Raw genomic sequence first — 21,657 nt, 5'->3', positions numbered from 1 at the left:
TATAAAAAAATGAAATTAATGAGTACCTAATTGAATAATCACGTGTTAGTGAACACTTATAGTGTTCACTATAGTAGCTTATACTCACAAATTAAAACTTTGAACAAAAATATTTGTCATAGCAACTGCTATGACAAGTGGTATTATTGATAACGCGTATGTTACAGACAGATAATAGACAGGCAGATATACTTTAATGGAAGTGAGTTAATATAGAACTTATAAATTAAATATATATTGTGTATTATTCAGCTGGAATCATGTGTCGGTACATATCCTTTATGTCCTACAGTCTGTGTGATAACTCCCAAATAGCATAGACGTTTTCGAATGTATAGAAAAATAACAGAAATAGCATGTAATTGATTCCAGCTGACTAAACGATTTACAAAAATTTTTTCTTATGCATTTTCAATATTATTTCTATATCCTGAAAAGATACGAAAATGTGAGTCAATTTCGATGTCCAACGATCTTGAATTGTAAAAAGGTTCGAAGAATACGTGTTCAAAATTTGAATAAGATTGATCGATTATTTCTGAAGTTATTGTAGAACATACAAACAGAAAGGCAACGACTTTGGACAGCGATTGAGAACTCGCTAACGCTCAATAATGCAAATTATAATAATCTAAAAAAATTATAATTTCATAATCCCCATTCAGAATGAAAAGCCCTAACTGCCTTAGAAAAGTCCTTAATCATGAATTCATTATGTATGATAAGGCAAAGCTGAATGAACAGGAAGAACAAACAGGCTTCTACATTACCTGAAAAAAATACTTGAATGAATTGCCCAAAGTTAGGGAAATATTCTCCAAAGTAAGAGGCTGTGTGATTATGAGTGGAATTGAGACAGAAAACAGAAGGCACAGAAAAGCAAAAAATATTCAGTGAGATTAATTTTACTGTCAACATTTCGCATAATATACGGTAAATGACATCAATGCTTTACATTTAATCAATGTCGACACTAGAAGTGAATCCCACTTCAGAAAAATTCCACCTCTGTAATGTATCAATAATGAAGATACGGTACCCGAAATGTGAACGTTATGAATGAAATCGAGAACACATAATCAGGAATAAGGCGAACATTATTTTGTTTCAAGTGGAAGATACATTATCAGAAAAGCGCTCGTTATGTATCAGCTCCTTGACCTACCTGACAACAACAAAGCAATAACTCACTCGATCAGCTGATTGAAAGCTGACACAGTTTTCATGGATTTCTAGTGTCTGTTTCCGCCACTAGAGCACAGCACCTATCAGCTCGATCTTCATTCTTATTATTGCTACCATCTTCAAAATATTTTTGAACTGTGAATAAGTAACAGTGCAGTATACAACTGGGATTTCCGATTTCCTATGAATTACAGGAAAATATTGCAGGAGACAAGATTTAGGAGGACTTCCCCAGTACCCTCGTTGAAAAAGTAAATCCATTTGTAAATAATTCACAAGGATGAGTGTCGTAAGTAGTTACATGAGCATAATATAAAGCTGCGTACACATATTCGTGCTTCCAACCCGCACCGAGCACGCTCCTCCCTCGTACCGCCCTCGTACCACCATCGAACCACAGTCGGACCGCCCACGCACCCATCATGAACGTTACGGAAGATGTTAGATCTTCTCGCGTTCCCCGGTCGAACCACTGTTGCTCGCCGGTCGATCATCAATCGCTCTGCTGGAGTGACGTTCGGTTGCGGAGCAGAGCGATAGTCTGTACGCACCTTTATGTACAGTACGCATCACATAGCTTTGCCTCCATCACAGAATAGGTACAGAATGGAACTTGTAATCAAACGCCTATCCAACCAATGCTTTTTACATGACGCAAATATTAAACACTAAACACGTCATGTGACCTTGGGAAGTTCCAATCCTGGTCTTCTGATTGGCTCGTGGCAGTGAACGAGATCAATTGATCCGGATCATTAAAGTGATCCGAATCAACCATCAATACTATTACAATGCGGCGCTTCCTAACAAGATGGCGGATTTTAGCGTCAGGGTACTAGCCAAGTTTCCACACTGTATGTATACTGTGCCTCCATGACTTTGAAACAGCATATTGGCAAGGTATGGTTCGCGGGGTAATATTCCTACTTTTTCAAAAAGATACTCTTCAGAGTACCTAGATCCCTAGATGGAGAAAGCTCCCTATAGAGAACATCCTTGTGAAAGCTCCCTACACACAGAGATACTTCATGTTATAATCTGATACGATGTTGTAAAGATGCAACAGATCAGTTGGCAGTCTATTGTTGGCTAGCAAGCGCATATGCAACTGTTTAGCTTTACTGTGTATCTTTTCGGATGCAACAAGTTGCTTTCAAGAAAAAACAAAAGAACACCTGTTGCTTATGGAAAGATACATTTTAAAAAATTTTCCATGTTTTTGAACGGGTAGTATTGCAGTCTAGTGGCCCTCCGCCGATAGGCAAAGCTACAGGCCCGGACTGTAAGTTATTATAAAAATAGGACAGAATAAAAGTTTGTAGGTGAAAGAAATTCACCTGGAGACTGTTACTTGAAAGTTTTATTTAGAATTTATGAAATTATCATAAAATGAGAAAAATTATCATCTTTTCGAGATTACTGGAACAGTAAAGTAGAGACAACTCAAATGGTCTCCTTTAAAAGAAAAAAACATGATTATTGATTGTATCAAAAGAAAGATTCGAATTAAAATTATTCATAAAATTATCTCCCATTCAAATAGAAAGATTTCAACTTTGCATAATCCTTCAATTTGATCTGATCCTGGTTTGCTGGATTGTTGATTGTAATAGAACAGAAAAATGAATAATAATCCTATAATGAATAATATTCTAATCCTAATGAATAATAATGTTTTCACTTATTGATACATAATATGGCTATGGTGAATACGCTGCATTCTAATCTGAATATCACAATTTCAATGACCCGCAATCAAAATACTTGAATCTCATAATTTGGAAAACGTTGTAACTTTATCTCACAACAAACTTGGATTCGAATCTGAAACACATTCAAACCTCAATCTACAATAAATTTGAATTCTCTGAAACACCATGAAATGTTACTCCGACATGAGGAAATTCACTTGACAACCTAGGAAATTCACTTGTCAATTATAAGCTGGGCTACCATAAATCAGTGCCAGTGAGCGTGTCCTGTACAGTGAAAATATAATTTTGAGTTGTAATGAGACTATTGAAACTTGTAGGTGAAAGAAGTTCACCTGGAGACTCTTACTTGAAAGTTTTATTTAGAATTTATGAAATTATCATAAAATGAGAAAAATTATCATCTTTTTGAGATTACTGGAACAGTAAAGTAGAGACAACTCAAATGGTCTCCTTTAAAAGAAAAAAAACATGATTATTGATTGTATCAAAAGAAAGATTCGAATTAAAATTATTCATAAAATTATCTCCCATTCAAATAGAAAGATTTCAACTTTGCATAATCCTTCAATTTGATCTGATCCTGGTTTGCTGGATTGCTGGAACAGACACTGGTTTAGGAACACAGTAATACAGAAGCCAATCAACTTCTATTGAAGACTAGCTTCTTATACCAAATAAATTGCTCGTAGTATTTCATTCCTTCTACAATAAAAACCCTAGAACGGCACCATTGCCAGCTCCTATTTGGGTACAGCATTCAACTAGTGTTGATTGTAACAGAACAGAGAAATGAATAATAATCCTATAACGAATAATATCCTAATCCTAATGAATAATAATGTTTTCACTTATTGATACATAATATGGCTATGGTGAATACGCTGCATTCTAATAGCTTCTTATTCCTGTAAGTTTGATCAGCTTGATTCGATTTAGAATGGCTCATGTCTCATAGGCTGTTGTCAGTGTGGAAAATTTTTTACTCTCTTATTGGGTAGACCTAGTTTATGATAGAATTCTCTGAGACCTGAACCTCATCGGTTATATCCACGTTATCACAAAGCTGGTGATATAGTCGATTAAACTATTGCTTCATCAACTTTAAATGTCTGTTGCCATTGTCATATAAGCTATGCGATATAAAATCGGTCTACAGGAAAAAATTATGGAATTTGAAATATTGAAGATGTAAACATGAGTTTAGTACAGTAGATTGCTCTTCCACTAATAAAGGAGCATGGAAAATTTCAAAGTCCTGCCTCTATTCGTTTTTGTACCTAAAATTTGGTTACTTAACAAGTAACAAACAACTGAGAATAGTTTGATTGGACAATATTGATATGATTGAACTGTGAATTCATATTACAAAATTTATCCGATCTATATTCGTTCGGAAAATTATTTTGCAAGCGTTTTCAGATTCAATATTAAACGAGAAATTTATATACCCCTTTGAATTGGGATGGGTGACAAGAATATTCAATATTGTGATTGATTTGAAATTTATTCTTAAAATAATTATTATTAAACGAAAATCCGAACTAAATGCTGCAAATCACCCCCGAAGACTTCTGCCACTGCAAATATTGACAACAGGGTAAACAGCTAGATGGGTTTCCGATGAGCGCTACTATACAAAATTATTTGTCAGCCCGGGAATCGAACCCAGTACCTTCTAATTGTCCAGGAATGCTTATCATTACACCAAACTGACAATCTCTGGATAGCAGCGCTCATTTCATACAAAGCCAGAGCGGCCAGCCAGTCTACAGAAGGAAATAAATTGGAAGTTGCATTTGTTCAAATGCTAATTTATGAATAATCGAATAAACGAAAATAAAAAAAACTAAATGCTGCAAATCATTATTTTTAAAACCTTAAGATGATGTGAAGCATTGAGACTAGTTGTTTTAATTTGTGTTTTTAATCTGTTATTAAACACTTTTTAAGAAAAGAGTACCATGATGTTTTTTATGAATGAAAATAAGTAGCCCTGAATACATACATTTAAGAAAAATATTTAATAAGTTCATCCTGTCAATGATTCTTCATCTAAGAGTTTCCACTTCCATCCTCCAATTCAAACCAGGATCCTGCAATCAACTGCCGAATTCCTTTCCACATCCACATTCAATTTTCCCAGTTGCAACTGTTTCTACACTAAAATGAGCGTCGAATTCAAAACCTATCAACCGGATAGGAATGCGAAGGTAAAACACATTGACAAACAGCTGCATTGTTAAGAAATGTGTAGAGAAAATGTTAAAAACTGATAAGAAAGTGCAGCATAGAATAGATAGATAAGTAGAATAAAAAGAACGCGAGATTAGTGGAAGACAAGCATAAGAACTGAAGTGTATGGTTATGGTGATAAAATGTTGGAGGAACAGAGGAGGCAGTGGAAGATAAAGCGGGAGATGGAAAGCATACTACGACTAGTTGAGGAAATTGAAAGAAAAACTGGGGAAACAGAGACAGAAATGGCGGGAGGTAGCAAAGACTGGTTGAGGAGATTGAAAGGAAAGACAGAATTCAGGAGAAGGAGGTGGAACACATAATATTGATGAGGGAAATCAGAAGAAAAGCTGGGAAACTGACCAAGAAAATGCAGGACAAAGCTAGGTGGGAAAACGCCTGCTATTACGTACTTGGAATGGCCTCAACCTTTTTCCTTGCTATATAAATTGTTAACTAATAGTAGGGACTCAGTCACAATCAGTTCTCTAGTCGCCAAAGTCGCTCGCCATACCTAACACGCTGGCGACATGATCATCAAGCTATTTGTGAGTAAATATTTTGTCAAAATTATCATTTTGAAGCGTTTTGTGATAATTACACTGTACTTGAACTTCTTGTTGATAATTTTATTGCTTCCTGAGCTTCAAAATTAGAATAATTTTCTTTCAATTACAATAATTGACATTCTTATTATATTGAAAGCATATTATGTAAGTTACATGTAGCTACTAAAGCTTTCAAATATAATCAGGTACTTCCCCATATTCTAAGGAATTTATAATGTGATCGATAAAATTTAATTCATTTTAGTGTAGAGAGCAACCATTAGAGGTTGTTGAACAAACGGAAAATTTACGGAGCATTATTATCAATAAAAGTTTGTATTGCCTACCATATGAATGTGATTTCCATCAATTATTGAATTTACTGAGATTGAAGATTTTGAAGCCTCGGTATCAACATCATTGTTTGGTACCGGTATAGATATTACTTTGTAGTATCTTCAGGAAAATTGATTGGTATATTGAAAGCAAGATATAGCAAACATTGAAGGTATATGCTATCAATATGGATACCAAACCATTTGAAGAATACTTTGAATATCCAAGTAGATGATTTGGTTTGAACTAATTACTCGACTAAAATGCTAGTTACATTTCGACAGTTTAATTAATATTCTTTGGAATTCCAGCATTCAATATTTTCTGTGGAAGTTAATCACAAATGAAAATGGAATAATTTGAAACTGAAATGGAGCACTGTAACACCCGAAGACCTTCAATCTTATTCGAATGGAAATAGCTTAAAACCATTGTTGTATTATATAAGACATTCCATCACTTAACAACTAAATGATAAGTAAAATAAGAATTTTGTCCTTTCATGAGTTCCATCTACAATAATCCAATAATTGAATAGAACTAACAAAACACTAAGCACAGTGATGAACGAATGATTAACGGCTATAAAACAATCAACAATCATTGAATACAGAAGAACAGTGAGGCTAGAGCAACATGTTTAGTAATTGAAATTTATTTAGCATCTCATGTAGATGTACCCTCTCACATTTCATCTAGAATTCCTATAAGGCCAAAGTAATCAAATATAGTTATCAGTTCTCAATGCAGTTGATGTCAGTGCAAACTTGAGAATAATTTATTACAAGTGGTTATCTCATGAATAGTATGTATTTCAAAGCAATGTTTTGGATTTCGGATTCACGCTTTTAATTGAAAACCCATGGTTACCAAATCCATTCTTATCAGCAAACCCTCAAGTACAATCTACCCCACCACACAAGTTCTATTATTTCTTGATAATACATTCACATGTCTCCACATTCCGCGTAGCACAATGTTGCAAAGCGTGTCGAATGACACGTGTAGAACGTGACAGGCTCTCTAACGTGGCGTGATGCATAACGGCTGGCTGTCACGTCACGCTGTCATGCTCTGTCACGAGTCACGGTCTAACGTGAGTGGCTAGTAGGCCTTTAGCTATATTAGTACAGCTACAATAGTATAGCTATAGTTAATGGGCAACAGAAGTAGCCACTCGACCGAATGACCAACATTGGCACATTCATTACGTCATCATTCGCTCCACCAATCACAAAGCGTCTCAATTTATGGAGGCAGACCGTTCAACAGCCAATCCCTTTCCTTTTCCCTTCCACTTGCATTCCATAATGCATTCTAACTGTAGAGAATATGAATAATTCTGACTGGTCAACAGCCAGTCAACTTAGTGTGGAAACTCCCATTCTACTAGCCTTCTTCAATTTTCCTTTCTCTTCACACATTTATCACGATGCTTTACATTCCGAGTTTACACCACCAGAAGATCTATCTCCATTCAAACTGAAATGTCTCCAAGTTAAATGGTAAATTCTCAAATCTTGGGAACTGACATTATCAATAACGCTCCTCTCTTAATGTGCAGTTTTTGGCATTATGGCTTATGACTTATTTTTAATCCATATTGATAATTTTATTGATTTCAGACATGCTTGGTGACAACATCAATATTCATATCGACGGTTTGCTGTTTTCCACAACAAGCGGATCACCATCACCATCATCATGTCGACTATCATGTAAGCTCAATTCACATGCTTTTTCAGAACTGATTCAACAATGTTCCAAAATTTTATTCCAAACAAATTCTATCGGAGAGTATTTTTGGAACAGAATTCGTATGACATTGAATGATCATCAGTGATTATGAATAAATATAGGGGCACCGAGCTTCGCTCCGGAGTACAAAAGCACAGAAGCATAAAAGCATAGTTTATATTTATTTATTGATAATCAGAACACAATTCTTTAAAATGATTGGGGAAGGACTAATATGCACATCAGCCCAAAACTGTTTCTTCCCCGAATTTTGATTTATACACTATAAATAGTCCAAAAAGTAGTTTATGTTCCATACACTTGAATTCAGGTCGAATTTCAAGTCCGAACATTTGAAAACAGAAAATTTATATTGTTCACAAACCAAATAGAATAACAAAATAACACTCACTAATCACTTAAAACTGTAGAATAATGATTAAATTTGCAATAATGATATACCATGTCATGTCCACAAATCAGATTATTTTGATCAAGTCGATTAAAATTTCTAGATAATATTTCTCGTGAGTTAAGCTGATTGATTGCAAATAGTTCAACAGCTGAAGATAATAATAAATTCTGTCTCACTCCCATACATGCACTCGCATCTTCCGTTATCAACAGACGACGAAATTATCATCTGTTTTTCCAAGGATGAATGATTATTATCCTTCTCATGTCCTTCAGCGAGTATTCCCAGGAATGAGAGTATGGTGCAATCGAGTTTTATATCAAGAACCTCCTATATTTCATTAAAATCGTTAGAGCCGTTTTCGAGATCCGTTGGACATAAATAACCATATATACCCATATAACAATAAATTCACCCATCTACCCTAATAAATAAATATTGCTTGCTTTAATAAATAAATATATAGAGAAATTGCTCGCTTAATATGATAGGATAATAATATTGTAGATTATGTTTCATGAAATGTATTATTCATTCAATGATTCAAGCCAAGCGTTTCAATTGGTGCCTGCGTTAATTTTTAGGGAATATCATTAGAAACTAACTGATATCTAAGAACAAATCAGTGATTTGAGACATTCTCGAAAAAATATACTGTGAGGTATTGTCAAATTTTGATATTGTTGAATTTTCAAAATAAAGCAGGAATGAGAAATGCACTTGAAAAGTAAAAATTGGCCTAAGTCAGTTACAACTTTCATACTTCAGCTGGGACCGACAAAAGGTGTTCATTCAATAACACGGGGGTAACTTGGTTGAAAGCGTTTCGTGTTAACTGGATTTGAACCCGGGAACTTGCTAAGTAAGCACTCAATCCACTAGATCACATGATAGAAAATCTATCTGCATTATTTTGTAGGAATACTCTCTGAACAATATTCGATGGACACACGTATTCGAATGTTTTGGAATTTGTAAAGAATTAAATGCAGTGATTTTGTTTTCACTTTCCAGGCTGAGCCACACTACAAATTCGAATACGGAGTACACGATCCACATACTAAAGATGTCAAATCACAGCACGAAATGAGGAAGGGGGATGCACTCAAGGGATACTACAAGGTAATTTACTAAGACTTATTTTTTATTTCTTCTTATTGCGGATGATGTCCATGTGAGTTTCAAGCTTGTGCGAGGGTAACCTATTCAGATGCTCTTCTGGTCATTTTTTTTTTAACATGATGCTGAAATAAACATTGTTAATTCATCATGGAATTCAGGGTAATGAGTTATGAAAGGTCTTGCATTTCTGACTCAAACCATCATGACACCCCCTATTAGTTCTATTAGAGGAGCTGGCCTCTAGCAGCCTCAATTCCAACGGAAGAACAGAAAATACAGGACTTTCATTCTGTTTGATTACATTTACGCTACTTTCTGCCAATGCAACGATTTCTCGAATCTGAATATCACAATTTCAATGACCCGCAATCAAAATACTTGAATCTCGTAATTTGGAAAACCTTGTAACTTTATCTCACAACAAACTTGGATTCGAATCTGAAACATATTCAAACCTCAACTACAATAAATTTGAATTCTCTGATCCTCTGAAACACCTTGAAATGTTACTCCGACATTAGGAAATTCACTCGACAACCTAGGAAATTCACTTGTCAATTATAAGCTGGACTCCCACAAATCAGTGCCAGTGAGCGTGCCCTGTACAGTGAAAATATAATTTTGACTTATAATGAGACTATTGAAACTTGCTCGGCCGGGCTGAGTGGGAAAAGTCTTATTTGAACTCATGACAATAATATCTTCACTGTACCGGACGCGGCCACTGATACTGATGTATGTGGTAGACTGCTAGTTCAGCTCAACCTAAAAGAAGATTCCTACCTACTAGGTTCAGCTCAACCTACCCCTCATTTCTACAAGAAGAATATCAACCAGATTCTAGATTTCAGATTCATACTCTAGAAGTGAGATTCTACTACCAGTCGGCTTGCTCAGCAAAATGCACTTTTACAAACTTGGAAATACACATGACCAGAAACCATCACCTCCTAACGCACCTAGACATAATTGGTTTATTGGTTGATTATACATGTCATGGATAGTGACGAGCACCATATCGACGGAATTTAATTCCTATACAATTAATTTAAGTTTCATTAAATTTCTTAAAGCTCCTATTCAATTTAAGATTAATTTGAATTCCTAATTTTCGCAGGTTTTAGAACCAGATGGTGTTGTCCGCGAAGTGCACTACACATCGGACAAGAAGAACGGCTTCAATGCAGTGGTGAAGAAGCACGGTCACAGTGTTCATCCCATTCACTACAAGAAGCACAAGCATGATGAAGCCCCTGGTAACGGAGGAGGTGGTGGAGGAGGTAGCGCAGCTGCTAGTCCAACAGCTGGAGCAGCCTCTCCTTACGCACAGGATGCTCCTCCCGCCCACTACGACGAGGAACACCACGACGAGGAGGACTACTGAGCGGTGATACTGTTGCAAAAATGTTGATGATACGATTGCAATAGTATTTGATACTGTTGCAAATGATTTTGAAACAATTGCATAGCATTTTATACAGTTGTAATAGTATTAGATACCGTTGCAATAGTATTTGATACAACCAGGAGCAACGGAAAATACCACCAGGAGTAACGACCATGAACAGCCATCAATATTACTGATACGATTCAGGGGACCACAACTAGGGGAATATGATGAAGGTGAACACAATCAGGGGATATACTATTCTAGGAGGATCAAGGAGCAAACCAGAACCATCAGGGAACATATCATACCAGGAGGATTTAGGTGCTAACTAAAAATTCCATGATATGTAACATACCAGGAGCAGCAAAACTACTTCAATAATTAGTCAAATGATCAATATTTATTATGAATAACATTATTGGAGGGAAAAATAACTGAGTAAATGAAAGAATGATGGCCTTGAGAATATAATATAGTATGGTATATAATATATTATCTCAAGATAGAGGTGATGTCTATTCAGGAGGATTCAAAAGAAGAAGCTGATAGAATACAATTATTGTCAGAGCTATACAACAGATATCTAAAGAAGAATTTAGCTACTTTATCATTAATGTACATTATTAATACAATTCAGGAGACCAGAACTATTGTAATAATAAAAATAAAGAAACTAAATCAGGGGATATAGTTAAACGAAGAAGATTCAGTAGCAGAAGCGTTCAGAGTTTTAAGAAATGTTCAAGAAATTAAATTGAGAAAAGAGTAGTTATTTTGTCAGAATGATATATTTGATTACTATGATCGAAATGGATTGGTTCATTGATTAAGATATTGACTAAAAAATAACTGTGGATTTTCAGCAAAGAAAGGTAAATATAGTGAAGTTTTTAGGTACCGTATTGGATAAAAGTAAATGAAGGATTATAATCTGAATATGGATACTTGTAAACTCGAACTTCCTTTGTTGGAATTTTGAATGAGAATAGTTATTTGATGGTTTTTTTAATGATTTGATAAGTTATAGGAATTACTCAATCACAAAAGATCTCAATGGAATATTAGTTTAGTGACAATAATCTCATAGAAGAAAGATTCACGTGAATTGGACTGTATACAATTTTCACTTGTTAAACAAAATTGAATTCTACACTGTTCCAATTTTCGTTCACCTACATTCATTGTGAATCATTCTTTCGAATAATAAATTCGATCCTTCATGGTCTTGGTTGGTTTTTGTTCCAGCCCAAGTGAAATAGTATATTGCTCTTATTGTTCGGAATACCTCTAGCGATATTAATTGTTGAATATGCTATATTATGCCAATCGAATTTTGTATCAATAAAATTATTTATTATTTTTTATTCAGAGTGTTCATTGAATATTTATCAGAGTGTTTTATTCAATATCGCTTGATATTGTGACATTCAGTTGATCTATAGGAGATTCTCAGTTCCTCGAAATTTCAGTTTGTCTAGTTCCCGTTGCTTTGTGGTCCAGTGGATACAGTATATTAATTTAATTCGAAGTATATTCATAATACTAGCAGATTGCCAAATAAAAGCAAAAACCCAAACCACAACCTACCCTTTTACAATTTAGGTTGGGCTATGCCATGATGCCCTTATATTCGGCAAACTGAACTGATCAAGTTCCCACTTGCTTCAGTTTCTCACGAAATTTTCAAAATTTTTACAAGATGAACTGATATCGAGAGGAACTAAGACCCTCTCCTTCATAATAGTGTTTCAATGATGGACAACTGAAATTGGAAGTGAATTAATCCAATAGACAAATACAGTCATGCTTACATTGAACTACTCAATAAAACAAACCTGACCATTCCCTCATCCACGAGTCGAATAAAAATATCGATATCGATGATTTTATGATAACATAGTTGTAATGTATTATTACGTTCTACTCTCTTTTCATCTTCTCTGTTACACTTAATGTAAATCGGATAATTTTGAAATGTGTTCTATCTTGAACTCAAAGATAATATACAGGGTGTTTCAGAAGTAGTGTCGAGAATTTTAGGGTATTGTACCTGGATGCTAGGAGACTACAAATGTCATATTTGAAGTGTCCAAAACTCAGCGGTTATCCTTATAGCTGCCATTTTGTTTTTTTCACTTAAAAATTTTTATCTCAAGAACGAAATGTTGTATTGATCTGAAATTTGGCATGAATATTTATGCTATAAAGACTCAACTATAAAGAATAAAAAAAAATTGTTCGTTGAAATTTTTCAAAATGGCGGCCATTTTAAATTTTTGATGGCGAATATCTCGAAAACCGTCCATTTTACAGAAAATTTACAAGAGACAAAAAAGTTAGCAAATTTTTTCACGATTCCAATGATACCTAATTTATTAAGATTGGTCGAAGAATGACAGAGAAATTAATTTTTTTCGTACTGCATGCATGACCACTTTTCACCATTTAAAGATCAATATTAATTTTTTAATTCCAGATGTATTTAAGATGAAGCTTTGAAACTCGGTATGGCTCCATATGGGCAAACAGATGATTTTACAATGGTTTTCAGATGATAATGTTTGTCTTGTAAAAGTATTATTGTTTCATTAAAAGTAAAGAACCAGATGTAGTGCTTCCTATTTCTTAGTCTCACGTTTCCTAGGTCTTATTTCTATCTTAAATTTCCAGTTTCAATATTTTCTTACGTTGCTTCTACACAAATATTTAATTATTGTAATGGAATTTAGTTCGCTGGAGTACACCGATATTCACTTCATGTATGGAGCAGCTCTTGGCAATGCGACCGAAGCAAGAAGAATGTATGCAGCTGCATTTCCAAACCGCCGTCTCCCTTCCGACAAGGTGTTCGCAACAACTCACAATCGGCTGAGAGAAGTTGGTTCATTTGAACGGAACAGGGTAATTGCTGGTAGGCCTCGAGCAGTTCGAAATGTTGCTTTTGAAGAGGAAGTATTGCAGAAATTCGATTTCAATCCTAGAACAAGTACGAGAGCAGTTGCAAAGCAAATCAATTCAAGTGATTCTTCTGTGTGGCGTGTACTAAACAAGGAAAGACTTCACCCCTTCCGCTTTCAAAAAGTTCACTCATTGGTTGAACGCGACTATGAGCCAAGAGTAAACTGTGCCCGTTGGTTTCTTCAGCAAGACATTATCCAACCAAATTTTCTAGAAAATGTGTTATTTACCGATGAGTCCAGCTTTACAAGAGAAGGAATCTTCAACTCTCGCAACAGTCACGTCTGGGCCTTAGACAATCCTCATGAGGTCAAAGTGCGTGGTTATCAGCATAGATTTTCGCTGAATGTTTGGACGGGTATCTTAGGTAATCGCGTGATTGGACCATACATTCTTCCTAATCGTCTGAATTCTCCCACGTACATTACTTTTTTAAGAGACATACTACCAGAACTTTTGGAAGATGTGCCTCTTGCAAACAGATATAATATTTGGTTTCAACATGATGGTGCCCCTGCTCATTTCGGAAATGTTGTTACGGACTTTCTGAACATGACCTATCGTCAGCGGTGGATTGGGCGGGGTGGACCAGTACCGTGGCCCGCACGTTCACCTGACCTCAACCCTTTAGATTTTTTTTCTGGGGCCATATGAAAGACCTTGTTTACAGCACGCCAGTAGAAAACGAAGAAGACCTTGTGGCAAGAGTGGTTGCTGCAGCAGGTGCCATTCAAGATGATGAAAATGCTTTTATAGCAGTTCGACGGTCCATGATTGAAAGGTGCAGACTGTGTAATCAAGTTGAAGGACGGCATTTTGAGCAATTGCTGCATTAGTATCAGTGAACCGATTTGAGTGGAATTATTATTTTTCAATGTAAAATAAAATTTGGAGGAAAGTTATTCTTGTATATTTCTGTAATAAGAACGGTTTTCATGAAATTATAAAAAAATACCAATCTTAATAAATTAGGTATCATTGGAATCGTGAAAAAATTTGCTAACTTTTTTGTCTCTTGTAAATTTTCTGTAAAATGGACGGTTTTCGAGATATTCGCCATCAAAAATTTAAAATGGCCGCCATTTTGAAAAATTTCAACGAAAAAATTTTTTTTTATTTTTTATAGTTGAGTCTTTATAGCATAAATATTCATGCCAAATTTCAGATTAATACAACATTTCGTTCTTGAGATAAAAATTTTTAAGTGAAAAAAACAAAATGGCAGCTATAAGGATAACCGCTGAGTTTTGGACACTTCAAATATGACATTTGTAGTCTCCTAGCATCCAGGTACAATACCCTAAAATTCTCGACACTACTTCTGAAACACCCTGTATAGGTAACAATATAGGGTATACATCTCGGTAAGTAGAAAATTATTTCCTACATCATTGAAGGAGTCCAAGTATTAGGGAAGAGAAGATGAGCCAATTTCAGTCACATTAATAAGTGAGCTTGAGCTGATAATTTATTGGAATATTCTCTTCCTTTTTTGAAATGATCTATAATTATAATTTTATGAGATGATTTAGTATATCATCAAGAATTGGGAAAATAAATCAAGAAAATCATCGAACAATTTAGCAAATTTATCCATCTGAATTATCCAATTCAGTGCTGCATATTTCTTCATGTCCAACTTATATTATAGATTGAAACACTGATTCTCAAGTTCACAGGAATAATAATTATGAGAATAATTATAAGCCTATGAATTGGGAAAGAAAAGATGAGCCTATTATTATTACACTAAAGAGTGAGATCAGTGATGAATCATTGGAAAATTGGAAAAATTTCTTGTTTTTTTTTTTTAAATTATCACTTCATTCATCAAGGATTGAGAGAACAAATTAACTAGATATTGTACAACCACAGATTAATTTGAAAATCGAGATACCGGATTCGGTTGTTATTTACCAGAGATACGGTAAAGTTCACCAGAGATTGATAATGATTTAACAACCGAAAACGGTATCTCGATTTTTAATAGATCTATGACAGGACGATATCTAGTATTTTAATCCACCATGACTACTATCTACTACTACTACTCAAAAAAAATTGATAAAGAAAATCATCAAAAGATTATTATTAAAAAAACTCAGAAATCTGAATTATTACATTAGTACTAATATTATGATTATGGAGATGAGAACAACTGATTCTGAAGTTCATTACTCAGAACAGGAGACTACTAGAATCATTGAGCCTGAACATCTACATATTGTTTCTCAGCAATTGGTTTATGGACTTTAAAATCACCTATGATGCACACTTTTGAAGCCAATCTAATTTTATAACCAATCATTAAAAATTTTGTAAATGGATTCTTAATTGACCGAGGATGGTTATAGGCCTATTTTTTATTCTTCTAAATTTCATTACGTCAAGTTTCCAGTTTGTTAAGTTTCAAAAGAGATCCTTCCGGAGACCTGCTAGTCAATAATGGAACTGAGAATAAAATTTTATGATTCATTTGAATTGCCAGTGTTATTTATGCAGGGTACAATTATTTTATACAACACACCTCTTTGTTATATTAGATTAGAAAGAAGTGACTTGAGTATGGAGTTATCAGAGTTACTAGTTATAAGAGTCTGAAGTGAATCTATAGAATTTAAATCTTATATGTGATCTTATTCTTTCCATGAATATGATGCGCTGAATAGAAAGCTTTGAACTTCATGATGTTCAGTACAAGGTAATAGATTTTATACTGTATATGAATTTGGCTTATGAAACCCATACAGGCCTAGGCAGGCCAGGCTTAGGCACACTCATATTTTATATTCATATAATCGATCAGAAATTACAAGTAGAGAAGATAAAACAGGCCAGCCTCAACAACTGATAGGCAACAAAAGGCGTAGAATGATGAACTGCACAGAACATTATTGGAGAATACAATTCACGAATGTAGCACAGGTTTAGAACAAACAGCAACAAAATCACAAAAGAGATTCAAAATGAAACCACGACTTCAAGCTCCTACTTCACTCTCGTGATTGATCATTATTTTTCAGCTGCTCCTACTCGCTCCTGATTGTTCAAAGATTGATCAAGAGGTATTTTCAATTCCTGTCACTAGATAATAACTGTTAGTGAATGATGTTACAGGACAACAAGCTCCTCCTGATTCCTCCTGATTGGTCAAGAATTGATCGAGACTTAGTTCCAAAGACTTTTTTTGCAGAGGGTGATGCCCACATGAGCTCTAGGCTAGTGCGTGGGTAATAAGGCTGATGCTAATGAGAGATGTATGGACCTACAGTTTTAGGTGGATTCCGAACCACCGGGAAGCAATTTTACATCTCATGAATCATATTCAGAGGAGGTGGTTCAAGCGGTCGGAAATTACGGAAAAACGAAAATTACAGGCAGAAGATGTCAATCTAGCAATTTTAAATTAAATTTCAAATTTTTGTTTGTATATTTCTGGACTCGAAATTTGATTCAAAGTGAAGCAAAATAACCTACTTTTTGGACATATATTTATTTGTATAAAAATTTGGAAAGGAAACAGTTTTGGGCTAGGCCTGTTGGTCTTTTTCTGATCAAGTATCTGATTTGTGTATTTTGAAATGTAAATATCTCAAATGACACAATTTAAGACTTCTATTTCCTGATTATTCATAAAACAGAGACGTTTTTCCAAATTCTGTCACTAGAAGATATAGTAACTAGGTGAACAATTATTATAGAGCTGGGTGAGACAGTACTCCAAACTAAATACTGGAAATTGTCAATTTTCATACATCTATGAACTAGACTTGACTGAATAAAATGAAAATTTTCATATTCTGATTGTTCTCCAAAAAGATTGGAGAAACGTTGAGAATAGTAAATTTCTGTCGTAGGTTTTTGAATATCCTCATTTTGGATAACCAACCTAAACCTAATCCCAACCTAAACCACAATAAACTGGATGCAATAGACAGGATATTATTACGATTTTTGACTGTTATCCTGGGCAAGTCTAGATGAACACATTGAAAATGCTGTATGATTATGGAGTAATATGGGAGATTTCAAAAACATTTTGCGTATTAATAAGAAGTTTTCCAAATAAATTCATAAAGTGCGTCTACATGTAGCTTCAATCGAATATGCCCACGGAATTTCAATATTTTTGGTTTTCAACATTTTTGGATCTGGTGGTTCACTGATGTTTTAACTTTCCTGATGTATAATAGATTCGTATCACATCTATCAGAAATACACCTGAATATGATATGGAATTGAAATCAGGGAGAATACTGACTGTATAGAGCAAATTCCCTCTAAAATCTGTTGGCGATTCACTAGTGGATCCGACCCACACTCCGATTGAGATATGCTGATTGCTGACCCAAATGTGAAACATAAAATAAATGAAGATTTGAAAATCTCAAAAATGCCACAACTCTCTAAAGTCTACATTAAGAAATTTATGGATTTCTCAATATTAATGCAATTAAATTTTGCAGTCATAATTTCCATTAAACTAAAGTAGAATGTCATTATAATCATAGCTCCAATTACAAATTACAGGTACTTACAGAATAATTAAACTTTAATGATTTGATCATCAGACAGACTGGGATAATTAATTATTATAATATCGGGGCACCAAGCTTCGCTCGTTATTTTTATTTATCGATAAACAGAAAACAATTCTCTAAAATGATCGTGTTTATATTTCACAGCTGGCTATACGTCATCTTATGAATTTCGGGGATGCGATATTTTGATTTTCCACATACTCACTTTTTTATTATTCACAGCTGTTTCAGCCAAGGATGAATTATCCTTTTAATGTCGTTCAGCGAGTTTTCTCAAGGATGAGATCTAGTGCAATCGAATCTTTATATCATGAACCTACTATGTTCCAAACTTCGTGAAAATCGTTAGAGCCGTTATCGAGATCCGTTAAACATAAATAACCAGATATAAAAATAGCCAGATATAAAAATAACCAGATATAAAAATAGCCAGATATATAAATACAGAAATTGCTCGCTTAATAGAATAGGATAATTCTGTCAGATTGAAGAATTTGAACATGTCTGAAGAATGAATAAATGGTACAGCACCTTCGTTAATCGATTACTCACCTACGATTTTGTGGAATCCGTGAAAGGTCGAGTAGGTGAGAAAATTGACAACCATGCAAGTCACTTGTCAATCAACTTCTCAAATATTAAGTGTGGCTCAAAATTGACCATGAAAAAATTGTGAATTGTGCAATGTATCTGGTTCTTAGAATAACAGTAGGCACACCCATTGATTCTTCCACAATATAAATATATACGATATACAATATCGTTCGAATGGAGAGACAAAAAATTCAAGAGAAATTCATCATTGTGAATAATACCAAAGAGAATAAATATTAAGATAATATAAGGCAGTAGAAGGTGAACTTGGAGAACTTTTTTGGAACATTTCTCTTTCAAAATTTAGAGGAAAAACTAGTTTTGTACGGCGGCTGTTATCCCTCCCACAACCTTTCCTATGTTTTATGTATGAATGAATGAATAATCATTTAACCATTAATGATCGAATATAAAATAAATCTGTATTTGATATAATATAAATCGAATTGAATATTGACGATTATCAGATTGAAAACATTGTCATTAATTATTGCCATTTCAAATTCGATCCAATTAACTGTTTCTCAACTTGTACAGCCAGCTCCACCCAACTGTGACATAAGTCAAAAGTAAAACCCATCAAATAACCTGCAACCTGCAACAGCAGGGTGATTTTAAACAGATAAAACTCAAGAAGTGATAAAAATACAGAGAGTAAAAGTAAGCCAAAACAATTTGCACTAAACGTAGGTTAACTTTCAGTTACCAGTTTACCAACATACTTTTTTCTCGTGTAGTTTAGTAATATACTGCATTGAGCTTACTTCAAGTACCAGTTTTGTAATATAAGTGTTTGGAGCGAAGATTCCTAATTTTATCCTCCCATGAAAATTGTCCATTTTCTTCTAACAATTTTTCAATTTTGCAACAATTGCGTATGCTCCTTTCTGCTCTTTTTCCATAAGCATTATTCTTTTTCCTTCTCTCCTTCTTTTCCTAAGATCATTTTCTTCTCCCTCCTTCATCAATCTAATTACTGCGTAGTCTTCTGCTGCTTCGTATTTTCTTCTTCTCCTTACAAGTAACATTTATCGATTTTCGTTCTTCGTTTTATGTGAACGCTCACAAACCCTCAGAGATCCTAAGGTTTTTTTTTTAAAAAGGACAGATATATTTTTGAAAAATAAACTTTGATATGTTCAAAATTCTCCCTTCATGTAGAACAACGGAATACAAATAGGCTACATCATCACCAAATTGAATCCATATCCAATTAAATCTCCATAATATATTACATTTCAATAAATTTTTATTTTCAACCCATAATTAAAATCTATTCATCAATTCATACGTCCATTGAATAGTTAGTAAATTGCTAAATATTATAAAGTGAAAAAACAATTTTGAATACAAGGGAATGAAAAAGTATAATTTAATCCTATCTCTTTTCAGTATAACCTCTCCACCATACTCGCTTCGCGCTCGGCAGGGGGCTTCGCAATACATCGAAATATAACTATTGGTATTTAAATTGCATTCAATATTTATTTTGATCAATAAATTTTCCATACTTTGTAGAATTCGTAGAATAATTAGCAATACTGTCATTTGATGTGAATTGGTGTATAAGTTAATATATATTGTAACATACATGAATAGAGAACTCAAATCCAATCTCCATTTTGGGAATGTTGAAAGATATCCTTAGATATCATTTTTTGAGAATTGCAGGTTTTCTGTTAAAGCATTGCCGATGTGGTTGAGAGACAATATTATATACTTTCGTAATTCAAATTGCATTACATCTTCAAATTTTTCAATAACTCTAAAATAATATTCTCTCAAATTCTTTAAATAGTTTTTGTTATAAAATATAATCTATAAAATAGTAATTTTATAGAAATGCCTGCGTTTCAAAGTGATCCAGATGGATGGATAATAATAACCCAAGAATCATTTCTATTCAATCTAATTCAATGTTTCTTTTAGTATAATATTGACATCTCCACATTCTGCTCTCTCATATTCTTCCTCTCGATAGATCTTCTTATATTTATTTTCTCTTCCAATAAAGAATCGTAAGAAATAAAAGTTTTTGATATTCCTTCCCTACAATAGACGTTCAACAAATGAACCCTCGTCAATTTGAAAAGATGAAAAACTATATGATACAAAATACTAAGCACTTTCTATTGAATTTTTCTCCTTATATTTTTCAATTATTCCTCAGTTCATACTTTGTGAAATTAATTATTGGATTGTTGATACATTGCTAGTTTGTTATAATGAATGGAGTGATCCGTGGTCTAGTGGATAGAGTGCCTGCGTAGCAGCATAGAGATCCCGGGCTCAAACCCTCTCATTACTAAAAGTTTTTTAACCAGATCACTCCCGTGTTATCGGACGGGCATGTTAAACTGTCGGTCCTGGCTGAAGTATGACAGTCGTAAGGCCCATTGACGGCTTAAATTATATATTCAGGCGGTGGGACCTTCCCGCAAGGGACTCCCCACCAACAAAAGCCATACGAATTTACTTTTAGTTATAATGAATTAATGTGAAATACTTACATCATGAACATTCACGTACATGAAGAAAAGTTCTAAAATCCAATTGAATGTTACCTCCTATAACCTCTCAATCATATTCTTCCCTCACCTCGATAAATGTTCAATATTATTCTTCTACCTATTCATCCTTAATCCTGATTCTACAACTTTGCCAACATAACCTACTCATCACCTTCTCTCTCGTCTTCTTCTTCTTAATAAATTTCTCCATATTTCTTCCCTCTCCATCTCCATATTCTTCTCTTTCTCCCACTCATTTTTTTTTCTTCTACACCTTCATATCACCTTCTTTCACCTTTAATCCCCTTTCACTCCACCATACTTTCTTTCCCACCCAACAAATATCCAAATAGAGTGAATGTCGCACTATA

The 21,657-nt window shown here is 34.2% G+C and overlaps 2 protein-coding genes across 5 annotated transcripts in view; one reads left to right on the top strand and one right to left on the bottom strand.

Moving 5' to 3' along the window:
- LOC111051634 (four and a half LIM domains protein 2) overlaps positions 1 to 21,657 on the bottom strand; it is a 276,721-nt gene that overhangs the window by 185,510 nt on the left and 69,554 nt on the right. The gene's annotated exons all lie outside the window — the stretch shown is intronic.
- Positions 5,605 to 12,047, top strand: LOC111059950 (cuticle protein 7-like). The gene is made up of 4 exons (XM_022347577.2): positions 5,605 to 5,683; positions 7,645 to 7,737; positions 9,186 to 9,293; positions 10,411 to 12,047. Exons 1-4 carry the CDS (start codon positions 5,666 to 5,668, stop codon positions 10,675 to 10,677), a joined length of 486 nt encoding a protein of 161 aa, XP_022203269.2. The 5' UTR covers positions 5,605 to 5,665; the 3' UTR covers positions 10,678 to 12,047.

The sequence above is a fragment of the Nilaparvata lugens genome, chromosome 11 (assembly GCF_014356525.2).
Source record: "Nilaparvata lugens isolate BPH chromosome 11, ASM1435652v1, whole genome shotgun sequence".
NCBI lineage: Eukaryota > Metazoa > Arthropoda > Insecta > Hemiptera > Delphacidae > Nilaparvata > Nilaparvata lugens.
Note: the sequence above shows the minus strand (reverse complement) of the source record. Positions and strands in the feature narration are given on the sequence as shown.